Genomic DNA, 13,197 nt, shown 5'->3' with positions numbered 1-13,197 from the left:
GTTTGCGCCATCTAGACACAGCTGCATGCTAAGTACCAACCACCCCCGATATTGGATTTACAAAGTCCAGCGCAATGACTGCAGGGCGAGCTATGATCGCATTGACGCCAACTCTGTTCGAGGTGGGGATCGATCTTAATGACCGTGTTTCGAGTCATCGGGGTCTTGATGAACATACTGCTGCACGGCCACCCTTTCTTGCTTGTTGTTCCACATTGGACCATATTTCCTTTAATCATCCATTCGTTCCGTTCTTTCTTGGGGTCACATATCGCTGCCCTTGGTGAAAGTTGATGGTCAATATCCGGAAGATGGGACAAGTCTTGCTACAGCAAGACCATGATCGAAATTGAATGCAAGTCTTACGTCCTTCAGATTATCCCCCCAAATAAACGATGCATAACATATCATTATATTGAGGTTCTATGGCGTATTGGAAATTCCGCCCGATAAGAATGCCGCTTCAAATCATAAGGCAAATAACTCGCTCATGTTGTCGCGAATACTTTGTGATGCTGAGTCGTTTATTATCTATAGCACCATCAATCACGCGTACCCGAATCGAACAGTCGTACTCAAGTATTGAGACAATCTTCCACTGTCTTCCGAAGGTATTGAGTCGCTGTATCGATAGTGTCCCATTCATTGTCGGAGCTAGTCAATCTATGGGGGAGTTTCCTAGCAGATGTTGTTTGCACTCCACCCCAATGGCCACATATACCAAAGATCCGTGGGCCACAATCGTAATTCCCTGGCTAAAAGCATCAATATTTATTAATGGGGATATCCACACTTTGGCCGTCTCGCAAAGAATTTTCGATGCTCGCAAACATCGGCGTTGAGATGCTGGGTATTGCACGTTCCGAAGTCATCATCGAATGAGGTCCGAGTGCGAGGAGCATGTCGGGAAATGATATCATGAAATATGGTGTTCCATCTGAGAGTGCATCCACGTGAGAGAGTGCGTCTTACTGTCCAGGGTTCGTTCTGACCCATGTTTCAGTGATTTGAGCTTGCAACATCGCTATTTCTGACTCCAGAATTAATGGCTGCTGATTGGAAGATTCTTTCCTTTGGAACCAAGCCACGAATTTATTGATGAGGAATTGTCGTCCTTCGGGCTCAAGATAGAGAAACATCTTCAGCACATTGATATGGATCCCAGTCATGGCTACGTCGGAATCTGCAAGCTGGTTGGGAGCATAACTTCCAAGGATATCTCTTCGAGCACGACTGACCATTGTGGCAATCGCTGCCGCCCGAAGTTCAACGGCCTTGTTGGCAGGGACACCACCATCAAAGCTGCCTTTGATAAGATACTCGATTCGTTTGAAAAGGCTGATTGTCAGGTCGAAGCGAGCGCCAAACTGCAGAATGGTCCATGCCAATTCGATGAATAGACTGAGTTGCATGGCCGCGGCGAATATGGTTGGAGGTCCTATCGTGTCTATCGATTCGAGTGCGAGTTTGAAGACTCTGAATTCGCGAGCGCGATACTCCCTCCGCGTAGCTATCGTGCCAGGAGCCAATGTCAATCTTGCATCACAAATTGGTCGAGGACTAGAAAGGATGTCCAAGATCTCAGCTTTCCAACACTCAATGGTGCTTTCCAGTCGCTCAATTGATGGAAAGTAACATTTTCCAAACCCAAATTGTCCACTGACGTAGAAAGGTTCGATGTTTGGTGCAGCTGCAAGAGTTGCTCTGAGACCGCCTTTCGACCGAATGAGCATGTCGACAGCTGTGGTGTGCATATTCCTTGAATGAGCTGTACCAAATCTAAACTCGGTCAGTCCACAAATTGTGAGAGCCATAAGAGCTTCCTGGAAATGTTCATCTCCAGATCTCAAAGCTTTATTGAGATCATGAAATCCACGCGCCCTCTGTAGCGATAACTCTCTGTTCTGCTCAGTGCCCCCTCTCAAGATATTCAGGGTTTCGTCCACCAAGATACAAATCCAGGCTCTTCCTACTTCAGAATAAATGGCGGTGGTGATGCCCGTCGCCGCGGTGGGCGAATAACGAGGCGCATCCGAGACTCCAAAAATGCCAGCACCAAGTGTTTGCGTATCTGAAATCTAGTCAGTGAAAGATTGTCGATGGAATTCACATGCGACATACAGAACTGAACACGCGTTCGCTGATGTTCTGGTACGCCCCCAGGAAGAGCTACAAAAGGATCCAATGATGTGTGAATCTGTTTTGGCATGAGCAACCCACGTGCGTGGTGGCTGTCATCACTTTCGATATCCGATTCCTCATCGCGCAAGACTTCTTCGTTGAAGACATGACTATCAGCAGAGTAGAAAGCGACTTGCTCGTTCGCTGAACGAAGTTGTCTCAGCTCGGCGCCATACCACGATTCGACTTCAGGCTGGATGCGTTGAAAATCCTCATCCATGAGTAATGGTAAAGGCGGAGCTTGTTCACGGGCATGCCATCTGTGTTTTCATATGATTGAGTTGAGTTAAGATCGTCCAAGTCTATGGACCTGATTATGCAGGGACATCTACTGTTCAAAGGCGGGGAACTTGATAGGAGCAAGTTAGCTTGTGCAATCCGGACAGCCGGTTCAGGTTCAATAAAGGAATTGCCAGTGCTCGAGGCAAGGGAAGGACAATTATGTGTCTGCTGACCTCTACTAATCCAATTGTAGTAACCGCAATGTGTGAATTGCTAGGAGTAGGTTGCCCACGGCGAGTCGGCGATAAGAGCTATTGAGCTTTCCTCGCAAATAACTTCGGGGGAGCTTGGAGGGGGGACTCTACTTGCAGTCTCTGTGTTCTGACGGTCCACAGCACTAACTGGGAGAAGTGCGGAAGCAAGCCTATAGTAGTAGACAAGTCAGAATAAGTCAGCACCCACGAGGTGCCTCATTAGAAAGTGCGATACGGGTATGGTGGGCAGATCGTAAGAGGTACGGAGGCCGTGCTTAGGCGAAAGGGGTGACTGGTGGGGAAGCAAGGTCTCCCAAACCTTGGGATCTATTCTTGAGAGCTAAACTTGCATTCAACGTAGTGCTTAACTTGCATGGGTTCCCTTCACCAAAATTACCAAGTATCCGATCTCGATCTTCAACAGGTACGTAAAGTGCAAGCTTTTCACAGTTATGCTGAGCTGGGAACTCCCAGACTCGGGTTGAAAATAAATGTTCGACTGGTCCTCGCTAAACCAAGGGCGAGGGGGGCATGGCTTGGGCACCGTCTAGCACCTTCAATTGAAGACCTCGGGACAGTTTTGCACCTCTAAAATGTTCGCATTCCAGTCCCTGCATAAAGCTAGTATTTCTCAGCGCATTGCAGATAAGGAGTTTGATAGCTTTGGGCTGCAGAACTACCTTGATTCGGGTAGCGTACCATTAGACTACGTGAATTCGGATCTGCCAGATCCACGCCACTTTGGATCGTGCTCACGTCGCTTGTGTAAAAACGGTTCCCCCATCGAGAAATCCGTGGATCTTGTTTGATCCCCATCGCTTTCGCTCCGCTGACGAGATGCGATGCCAAAGGAAGAGCAAAAGACCACATTCATTGTAACTACTTCCAGTGCTCATGGTGCCTGGTATCCTGAGAAGAAGTCCACTTTGTCTCTGATCAATTCTCACGTTGCAAATCGCAAAGCGCAACAGGCCAGCCAGCGTCGCGCTCAGTCGAGTAGATCCGTTCGGCAGGCTCGACCACGTAAACACCCTTCCGTCGACACAAATGGCCCATCATTGATTGGAGAAGGCGAGTCACAGAGCGAGGCAGAGCCATTATCCAATGCTCAACCAAATGAAAGGCCCGGCTGGTCTCTTGAAGAACTCGAAGACATTTTTGGGGAGCAGAACAAAACGGAAGCAGCCCCCCAAAATTCAACGGCCAAAATTCAATATGGCCAAAGGCTCACGATACGACCAAACGCGAGTGACATCGAAAATCCGCCCACACTGAGTCGCGCTAGCTCGTATCAAATAATTCAGGCGCAACAAAACACACGACTACATCAATCCATCAATGAGGACTCGAAGCTAAAGCCAGTCATCTGGGATCACGCAGCTCGGACACATGAGTCCGTCTCACGGTTACCTCATCGAGCTGCAGCTCAACGCCAACTCAATAGAGATCCCCAAGAAACCGTCTCAATAGGCGATCCTTCCCACCAACCGATAGCCGCCTATACTAGTGCTCCACCAACCATCTTGAAGCAGGTTGAATCTATACTAGATCCCTTCCTTCGTCTTTCGATTAAAGTGTCAACATTTGAGCAGCAGCTATTACATTTCTGTACGTTGATTCGTCGGCTCTGTCACGCACTGCTAACTCTAAATAGACCTTACTGAAGGTAGACAAGTCCTCTATGGCACGTCGGCCAATCCCGCCTATTGCCCGGCTCTTCACCTTGCAAGCAGAGGCCTATTGCAAAGGAGTCCCGCTTACGTCGAAACTCATATCGCCATGGCCGAGCACATCTTATGTGGCCTACGATCTGAACAAGTCACCGCAAACTTCTTTCGACGTCGCGCTGATGCCTACAAAACTGTTGGAGATCTTGTCTTAAACCCCGGTGCCGAGTTTGACGATCAACTTTGCGGACTGATATGCCTGCAGACGGCTGAACACACGATTGGCCGTACTGATCTGCAAGCCGTCCATCTAAAAGCGATGCATGAACTGGTAGAACGACGGGGTGGTATTCAATTCTTCTTACGGGCGCAAAGACCCGAATCTGCACTTACTGAACCCGTGGAATACTCAAACCAGTATATGTTCGCGAAAATAGATGTGCAAGGGAACAATGACCTTTTGGCCAGGGCGAAAGATGATGTCCTTGGCAATCTGCGCCGCATAAGACTTTGGACATTGCGAATTCAAGGCCTGCATATTGACGCAACCCCGTCGGCCGGACTCGAGCTTCAGGAGCGTCGTGCTTACCAAAGTACACTAACAACAATCAAGTCATATATGTCTACTATCATCAGCAAGTACTTGCGGAAAGATAACACTCCATACCACCAGGCAGCTAGCACTTTCAACCTGTTGTTTACACTGTGCACCACGCTGGTAGCATATGATTTGGGGCCAGACCCCACGTCACAATTCCTTTTATCCATACAGACTATGATGGAGAACAGCACAGATAAACAAAGCACAAAAGAGACATTCGGCGGAGCAGAAGAGCATAGCGAACTGTCTGGCCTTCACCCTTGCACCATCGTCTGCCTGGTCTCACAATTACGCAAAAATCTCACGAAACAAACGCGATCTCAGACGCCAAATAGTCCATCCCTTACCAGTTACAACACAATTGACAGCTTCACACTGGAAGTTTTCCTCAGCAGTTCTTCCATAGGGGCAATGACACTTTTCCCTTTCCTGGAGTTCGGCACAAGGTTACGACTCTGCAGGGGACTGTTGAGATCTGCTTTATCAGTCTGCGATATGACTATGGGCGAAACCTTTGGGGAAGCAGAATTACAGGACTTGGATCTTGAAATCTCGAGAGCATATCAGTGAGCCTTTGGGACACATACCATCGTGTCCAACCAGATATCTACAGAATTGGCACTGTAAGATGCCGCATAGCAGTCTGAAAGATCCGTCCCATCCGTTCTGAAAGCTAAATCTACGCACACAATACCTTCCGCGAAACAGACTTTATTTCGTCAAGTGGACGAAGCCTCGAGCGACATCCGCTGTCATATCAGAACGCTAGGCCTATTGAGGAAAGGACATCTGCAACATATTCTCTTGCGATAGCAGATGGGAGGATGTTCAAGATTTAATTGGCCCAGCACATCGATGCATTCAGAAGTAACGATTTCCAGCAAGAGACCCAGTGAAAACAGTACAATCCGCAGCAACGCGATTTCTTGCATGCCTTCACATGCGCAAACTATTTGTCACTGGAGGCAGAACATTGTTTCAAGCCTAAAGTCACTTTCCACCCAGCTTGTGCACTTTATTTGGGGCTGCTTTCGAGTAAAGACTCAACCCGACATAACCACACCTCGCTACTACCTTGCTCAAGCTTGCAGTGGCCTATTATAGTCTCCAGCTCGTTTTAATTCAACTACTGTGAGAATGCTAAAAGTCACGAAAGCTGCAAGGTTTGATCCCAAGTCCGTGTCCATCAGACTCGAAGAAATACCGATTCCAGAGCCATAGGCTGATGAGATCCTGGTTCGGACTATTTCTTCTGGACTGTGTCATTCCGACTTGGTACGGAAGACTGGGCCCAACAACTTGAAAGTACTAATAAGTATCTAGATGGTCTTGGACGGGTCTGCACCAATTTTCCCGACTGAGAAAGTGACTATCGGACACGAAGCTGTGGGTGAGATTGTCCAACTTGGACTTGAGGTATCGGACTTTAGGAAGGGTGATGTCATTGGGATTCTGAATGGATATCATGCGTGTTGGGAGTGCACAGGGTGCAAGTATCACTATGGGTTGTGCCAATCGGGTAAGCTGGCAATGCAAGGCTGGTCTATGGATGGGTTTCTTCAAGAAAACTGTATAGTCGATCCTCATGCAGCCATCAAACTCACTAGCGGAATGAATGCCGAGAAAGCAGCACCGTTATTTTGTGCAGGGATCACAGCTTACAACGCCATCCTCACCGCGGAGCTTGAGGAAGGAAACTGGTTTGGAATCATAGGATGTGGTGGTCTTGGTCAAATGGGTAATGCCTATCGCGCTGATGTGATAGTAGATGCTAATTCAAGAAGCTGTTAGGTATGCAAAGGCGCTCAAATTCAATGTTGTTGCACTGGATATCGAGGACAATGTCCTTGAGCAAGCAAGACAGGGCGGAGCGGATTACTTCTTTAATATCAAATCCAATCCAGACTTCCTAGGTCAAATACACCAAATAACTTCTGGTGGATTAGACGCAGTGGCGGTGTTCACAGCGGTCAAGGCAGGCTTTGATATTGCACCAGCGATGTTGCGAACAGGAGCAAAACTCATTGTCGTGAGATGTCCACCAGCGAAAATCTCATTCAATGCAACCGAGATTGCACTCAAGAGATACAGCATTCTGGGTGCCAATAATAGCGCAACAAAGGACCGACTCGTTGAGTGCGCCGAAGTTACACAACATCACAATATCGAACCTCCCATCCGATCTTTCAAAATCGATCAGATAGATGAGATGGTTGGCATCATGCAGGCTGGGAAGCTTGGCGGCAATCGACTTGTGGTTGTGTACTAGTTTTGGGGCTCTTGAAACTAGTTGACTTGAAGTTTAGAGAATACGTGCCGACAGAGTCGCTAGGTCAATATCGAGAATTGCTAGTCATAATTGACTGTCAATCGCATGGGAGGAGATGGAAAACTCCCCTCGTTCCCCTCCTCCTTCACGAGCTTTGTACATATCCTGTGTCATGTCTGCCGGACGCCATGATAGCCGTCGGAGATTCTGAGTCCCAGCCATGAACTATTTCAAATACTTGAATTGACAACCTCGCTGGAACAATCTTGGTACAGCGCTTGTTCCGGTCACTGGTGAACGTAGATTAACCTTTCGGCACCAGGCGAGAGCACAATGTCTCATCGGGTAATATCAAGGTGTGTTATTGCTCGTAGTCGACACCAAACCACGTGTGAACGCGAATGATACATACGCTGAGGTGTACACACCCCATCAGTATGTTGAGTGGTGGAGTGACGTGCTTGGTGATATTTGACACCCCGTCTAAATTCCAGCAAGTGAGCTTTAAAAGAAATTCTAACTGCACCATGGGCGAGATGCTTTGTTGAAAGTATCCCTCCTGTGGGGTTGACGCCGAGTACCAATCATACATTTTCCAAGTATTGTTACGAGTCCACCTCATCGGAAACGAGCGTGGGGATTATCCATGAGGGGCAAACACATGATTTTTTTTCCCATGGTGCCAATTGCCGAACTTTGGTGGCTCCTCCGCAAACAGTGGTAGCCCCAGACGAAACATAAGAGGCAGCGCATGGTTGGACCGCTTATTCCAAACAAGATGAGGCTTGTGTGGGGTCATCCTCCGCCTCTGATGGTCTGGGGATCAATCTGGACGAGATAAGATGCTTGGTGTCCCTGAGACGACAACAGCTATCAGCCATGAGTCTTAGATAGCTTTCCATCCAGGATCTTCGACAGAATCCATTCCAAAATGGCGATTGTCCATAATCAAATCCACGACTCGCTCTCGGCGCAGGCCCTTGCCTTTGCAAAGGCAAATTTCCTACTCCTCATATTCGCCTCGGTTCTTGCTCGAGCCTTGTACAAACGCTATGCTTCACCATTACGGCACATTCCAGGGCCTGTACTTGCGTCATGCTCGCGATTATGGAAGGGTGAGAAACCACGATTTTCAATACCAAACTTTTGTCTAATTCCACTCTACAGTTTGGAGCACATATTCAGGTCATACGGAACTTGATCATATTGCTCTGCACCAAAAATATGGTGAGTACTCACTCAGAATACGAATCATTACTCGGATGTGCAGGAACTGATATTGTTGGCCCCTTTCAGGACCTGTGGTGCGAACGGCCCCCAATGAAGTATCATTTGGCTCAACAAATGCTGCTAAGGACATCTTTGCCGTGGGTAAAGGATTCCACAAGACGATGTTTTACAGCGTCTTCCCACCCAAGGTGAGTTTTGCAGGTTCATGTCTAGCTATCTATTCAGCGAACTCATACGTCCATCAGCATGCGCCAGACATTTTCACAGAAGTACGCGAATGGAAGCACGCTCAGATGAAACGTTATGCAGTCACTCCTTACAGCCTGGCACAGATGCAGAAAAGATCTGAGCCAATCGAGGGCATGATAATGTCCCTAATGGAACATTTGACGAACTACTCAATCAACTCCGGCAAAGTATGCAATCTGGGGAATCTGCTACACTACTTTGCTTTTGACGTATGTGCCCCTAAATTCATCGCTTGAACGACAACTAAGAAATCTCCAGGTACTCGGAGAAGTTGCATTTTCGAGAAGGTTTGGATTCCTAGAAGCGGAAGTTGACGTTGAAGGCTCGATCAAGAACATTGATGATGTTCAGTGGTACGACGGGATAGTTGGTCAAATTCCCGAGTTTGACATTTTGCTTCGAAACAACCCTTTGAGGCCGTATCTACCTTTCTGGAAGCCAAATCCAACTACCATGACTCGTATCGCAGTCGAAGAGCTCGAGAAGAGAAAGCAACCAGACGGGACATTCGACTCGACCGGTATTGATCTCCTCGCAGAATTACTCAGAGCACATGAAGGAAATTCTGAGAAGTTTAGTGTCAATGACGTTTTCAGTATTGCGCACGGTGCAGTGTAAGTCGATGAAGCCTACCAAGCCTCAGCCTCTTTGCATGTTTGATTGACTCGGGCGATCAGGTTTGCTGGTTCAGACTCTACAGCTTCCACGATGCAGTCTTTCTTTTATCTGGTGCTTAACAACGCATCCGTTTATGCGAATTTAACGGAGGAGATCAATAAAGCCCAGAAAGCTGGCGAGCTATCGGAGATAGTCACTTACGCTGAAGCCCAAAGGCTTGAATACTTCCAAGCCTGCCTGAAGGAGGCAATGCGAATACGCCCTGCTGTTGGCCTGGGTATCTACCGTAATGTACCTCAAGAGGGAGTCGAGATTGACGGCAAGTTCTATCCTGGTGGCACCCAAGTCGCTGTGAATGGTTGGGTCTTACATCGGGACAAGACAGTATTCGGAGACGATGTTGAAGTATACCGTCCAGAGAGGTGGTTTGAACGAGACGCCAAATTCATGGGATCTCATCTTTATCAGGTACGTCCGTTCGACAAAGAAGAAGCACAGCTTCTCTTGCAGTCCCCGAAGAGGATTGCGACTGACTTGTTTCGCAGTTCGGTGGCGGTAGTCATCTTTGTATTGGCCGCAATCTTGCACTTTTTGAGATGAACAAGGCGCTCATCCAGATCCTCCGCGAATTTGAAATCACGCTGGTGCATCCAGGGCGGCCGTTACAGTATCACTCGACCTTTTTCGTTGTTCAGGAAGGTCTCGAAGTCTACATGAAGAAGCGAAGTCAGAAGTAACTTGCACATCTGCTGGTGAAGTGATCGTTCATGCAGAACAGGACGGCTGATTAGCGCATCGCTCGAATTGTACATTTGTCGTTGTATGATGATTCTCCAGCTGGGAAGATTATAGCGAGCATAGTCTTTGTGAACAAATACAACTTGATGAACTTGTGATTCGACAGTTTTAAACAATTACTTGATTTCATTGATGGACAGTACGGTCTCTGGTTTCCTGATATATTGGTTAGAGTATGACACTTGTAGACTTGAATTACTTGAGACTATAATACTCTTGTGCTCTTGTGCCTGGGACCCAAATGGTTAACTAGCAGGAGGAGACCTTAGCCCTGCCTCAAACTGTTGTGCCCAAACTCAAAATCACTTCAAATTCCTTCCGACCACCTCCGACTTCACAAGGCATATCTGAATCCTGGAACCCCTGCGATATCAACACCATCTCTATCCGCTGCCTTGTTGCGCTTCCAATAAATCCAGATCATGAAGCTCAAAGCGAAAACCATGTAAGTTGTCAGGCCGATCGTAGTGTAAATTCCAGGACCGTAAGCAGGGGCATCTTGACCACGGAAGATCAGACTTCCGATGATCCCTCCTATGGCTCCGCACGCAATGAGAATCCCAGCAGACACCGCTCGACCAGCTGATCCAATCACGTTGGACTGATTAAAGGCCAACAAGGCTGGGGTATTGGAGTGCACGCCCATGGTGGCCAAGAAGATACCTGCGTATCGAGTTTCATTGGAAAACCCTCGGCGCATAACTGGACAGACATGTCAGAGAGGGCAGAGTGTAATGTTAAGCAAAATGCGCGACCTACTTGTGAAACCAATGATCATAACGATGGAGTTGAAAATACACACAGATGCTCGCTTTTGGTATCTATCGGACACTGTCGAGGTGATCGCCAAAAGACCGAGCGCCGCAAAGAACGGATACCCAGAGCGAAGACTGGCATCCAACCCGGAATAACCGAGACCCTGAGTATATGTGAGCCTGATGAGAGAGGATCGAAAATCTAAAACCGAAACTTACCGTGATGATGGTTGGAGCAAAAAATGCCGTCGCATTTGCCGTCCCGACGTTGAAGGCGTATATCGTCCCTTGGACCCAGAGCGTCCAGTCCTTGGAAGTCTTCACGAAGGAAGACCAATTCACCACTTCGGTCTTATAGTCTCCACGATCCTGTTCGAGTTTTGAATAAAGATATTTTCGCTCATCCGGTTTGATCCATTTGGAGGAATCAGGAAACCTAGGCACAAAAAAAGGTGCAATGAGACCAACGAGCATAGAAGCACCTCCTTCGATCGAAAAAATCCATCTCCATCCTTTCATGTCTCGGAGTCCGCCCATGGAACCCAGGCCGAAAGAGAGAATGCCGGCGAGTGCAGAAGCGATGATGCCGATTCCATAGGCCACGGCTATGCGTTTGTGTAGTTCTGTCCTTGTATACCAGCACGCGATCGTGAAAGTAATGCCGGGCAGGACACCACCTTCGAATATCCCAAGGAGGAAACGACAGAAAGCCATCGCCTGCCAATTATGTAGGAATGCCATACCTGACGATGAATTAGCTGTGATCACTGTGTCTAGAAACATACGGCTTCGGCATGATACAACACTTACCTGTCAATACAGCGCCCCACGAGAAAGTGAGAAAAGGGAGCCAGATCCTTGGTTGAACTCGGGTTAAGATCCAGTTCGACGGCACATCCGAGATGGCATAACCTGGAAAGAACAGCATTAGAATGATCGAGTATCGCTGTCCAGTACCTAGATTCAAGTCTTGCTGCATTCCTAGGACCTTGGCGGAGCCGATATTGATACGATCGATGATGGAGATTGCATAAATTATACCCAGCATAGGTAAGACATGAAAGTCAACCTTAGTCTTGAAGCGCCGGGTCTGGGCTTTGGTCAACGGAGAAGGCTCGTGCTTTTGCACATCGTCCAGTCTCTCTGTGTGCTCTAATTCGACATCGTGCTTTCCATTAATGTTTATGTTACCTTCTGCTTCAATCGGATCCATGATTAGTTCCGGGACAAAGCTATGTTGCACGGTAAATATGACAAGGCTGTAGCTCTGCACCGGCTCCAAATTCCTGTGTGGTTGATTCTAGCAGTGAGAAGCTGTTACTGTCGTATGACGAGCACCCTGTCTTCAGGCTTATATATCCCATCATGAATGGGACTTGTCCGCTCCCAATCCTGAACCCTGTCAATGTCAGTCTTTTCGAGGTGCGAAGGCGCAAGATACAAGGTGCAATATGCATCTGCCGACCCTGGGGATGCGAGTCTCTGGTCTCCTCACCTTGGCTTCCCCAGTTCTCCGCAGTACTTTTGCCCAAAGTACCAGGGAACCCCACATGCTTCACTCATGTGTGTACTTTCGCGTAATCAGCCTTCCAGTTGAGTTCGCTTCTCGTGTTATCAAGGTTTAAGCTTCGGAAGTGTAAGTTATATTTCGCATATCTGGGAATACGATGTATTCAGCTTTTCAATTGGGATGCATGAAATGTGTATTCGACAAGCATGAAGGATTTCAGAAACGAGTAATGATTTGTTCTCCACAAATTACCTCCCACCCCACATGCTGCCATGAAGATTCAGCAGCACTCTGTGTCTATAGGAGAGCCTCGGTAGCTAGGTCCTCAGATGCATTGGCCAAGGAAGTTGGAGAACAACAACCAAGCACATAAATGTGAGGGAAATGGAACAAATACCACCAAGACTTGGTTGGGGTTGACAACCGTGGCTGATCCATCCCGCCTGATGACTGAGACAGGAAAGGACAACCGCTCTGAACATCGACTAACAAATCGTTGAATAGTTCGCTTGCTTGGAGGAGAGGTGAGACAGAAAACCCCGCTTTTCTAGTTAGCGAGACGGCAGAAGGTTAAGGGTTGGGTGCGGTCTCGCCCTGCTTGCTTCTGAGGGTCTGCAGTCATCATGACGCGAAATAATCGTTGAAAGGATAGGTCCGGCACAAATTGGAGGGCAGTGATAGGTAGGAGTCATACACTGAGGAGTTGGTGTGCGAACTTGCATGCAGCCCATCCAGCATCGGAAGGCTTGGGTTTTTCTTCATTCGCAGAAACCAATATTTTTATAGATTATAACGTAGACCTGAAGGGCGAGGGTGTGCTTGGAAGGACGCTTGTCATGGGAA

The 13,197-nt window shown here is 47.9% G+C and overlaps 5 protein-coding genes across 5 annotated transcripts; 3 read left to right on the top strand and 2 right to left on the bottom strand.

The window, feature by feature from the left end:
• Positions 1-968: 968 nt before the first annotated feature.
• LTR84_004934 (uncharacterized protein) lies at positions 969-2,401 on the bottom strand (the record flags this gene model as incomplete). The annotated part of the gene is made up of 2 exons (XM_064848507.1): positions 969-2,071; positions 2,122-2,401. 2 exons carry the CDS (start codon positions 2,399-2,401, stop codon positions 969-971), a joined length of 1,383 nt encoding a protein of 460 aa, XP_064711131.1.
• Positions 2,402-3,499: 1,098 nt separating this feature from the next.
• LTR84_004933 (uncharacterized protein) lies at positions 3,500-5,495 on the top strand (the record flags this gene model as incomplete). Its single annotated transcript, XM_064848506.1, has 2 exons — positions 3,500-4,265; positions 4,312-5,495. The coding sequence occupies 2 exons, from the start codon at positions 3,500-3,502 to the stop codon at positions 5,493-5,495; spliced, it is 1,950 nt and encodes a 649-aa protein (XP_064711130.1).
• A 1,041-nt stretch (positions 5,496-6,536) lies between these two features.
• Positions 6,537-7,194, top strand: LTR84_004932 (uncharacterized protein; the record flags this gene model as incomplete). Its single annotated transcript, XM_064848505.1, has 2 exons — positions 6,537-6,625; positions 6,717-7,194. The coding sequence occupies 2 exons, from the start codon at positions 6,537-6,539 to the stop codon at positions 7,192-7,194; spliced, it is 567 nt and encodes a 188-aa protein (XP_064711129.1).
• Positions 7,195-8,125: 931 nt separating this feature from the next.
• LTR84_004931 (uncharacterized protein) lies at positions 8,126-10,028 on the top strand (the record flags this gene model as incomplete). The annotated part of the gene is made up of 7 exons (XM_064848504.1): positions 8,126-8,309; positions 8,362-8,421; positions 8,491-8,612; positions 8,670-8,882; positions 8,932-9,287; positions 9,351-9,759; positions 9,837-10,028. 7 exons carry the CDS (start codon positions 8,126-8,128, stop codon positions 10,026-10,028), a joined length of 1,536 nt encoding a protein of 511 aa, XP_064711128.1.
• Positions 10,029-10,423: 395 nt separating this feature from the next.
• LTR84_004930 (uncharacterized protein) lies at positions 10,424-12,057 on the bottom strand (the record flags this gene model as incomplete). The annotated part of the gene is made up of 4 exons (XM_064848503.1): positions 10,424-10,791; positions 10,849-11,008; positions 11,064-11,587; positions 11,655-12,057. 4 exons carry the CDS (start codon positions 12,055-12,057, stop codon positions 10,424-10,426), a joined length of 1,455 nt encoding a protein of 484 aa, XP_064711127.1.
• Positions 12,058-13,197: the final 1,140 nt, after the last annotated feature.

The sequence above is a fragment of the Exophiala bonariae genome (assembly GCF_035927105.1).
Source record: "Exophiala bonariae strain CCFEE 5792 chromosome Unknown scaffold_2, whole genome shotgun sequence".
In the NCBI taxonomy this organism is placed as follows: Eukaryota; Fungi; Ascomycota; class Eurotiomycetes; order Chaetothyriales; family Herpotrichiellaceae; genus Exophiala; species Exophiala bonariae.
This window is presented reverse-complemented; position numbering and strand designations above follow the sequence as displayed.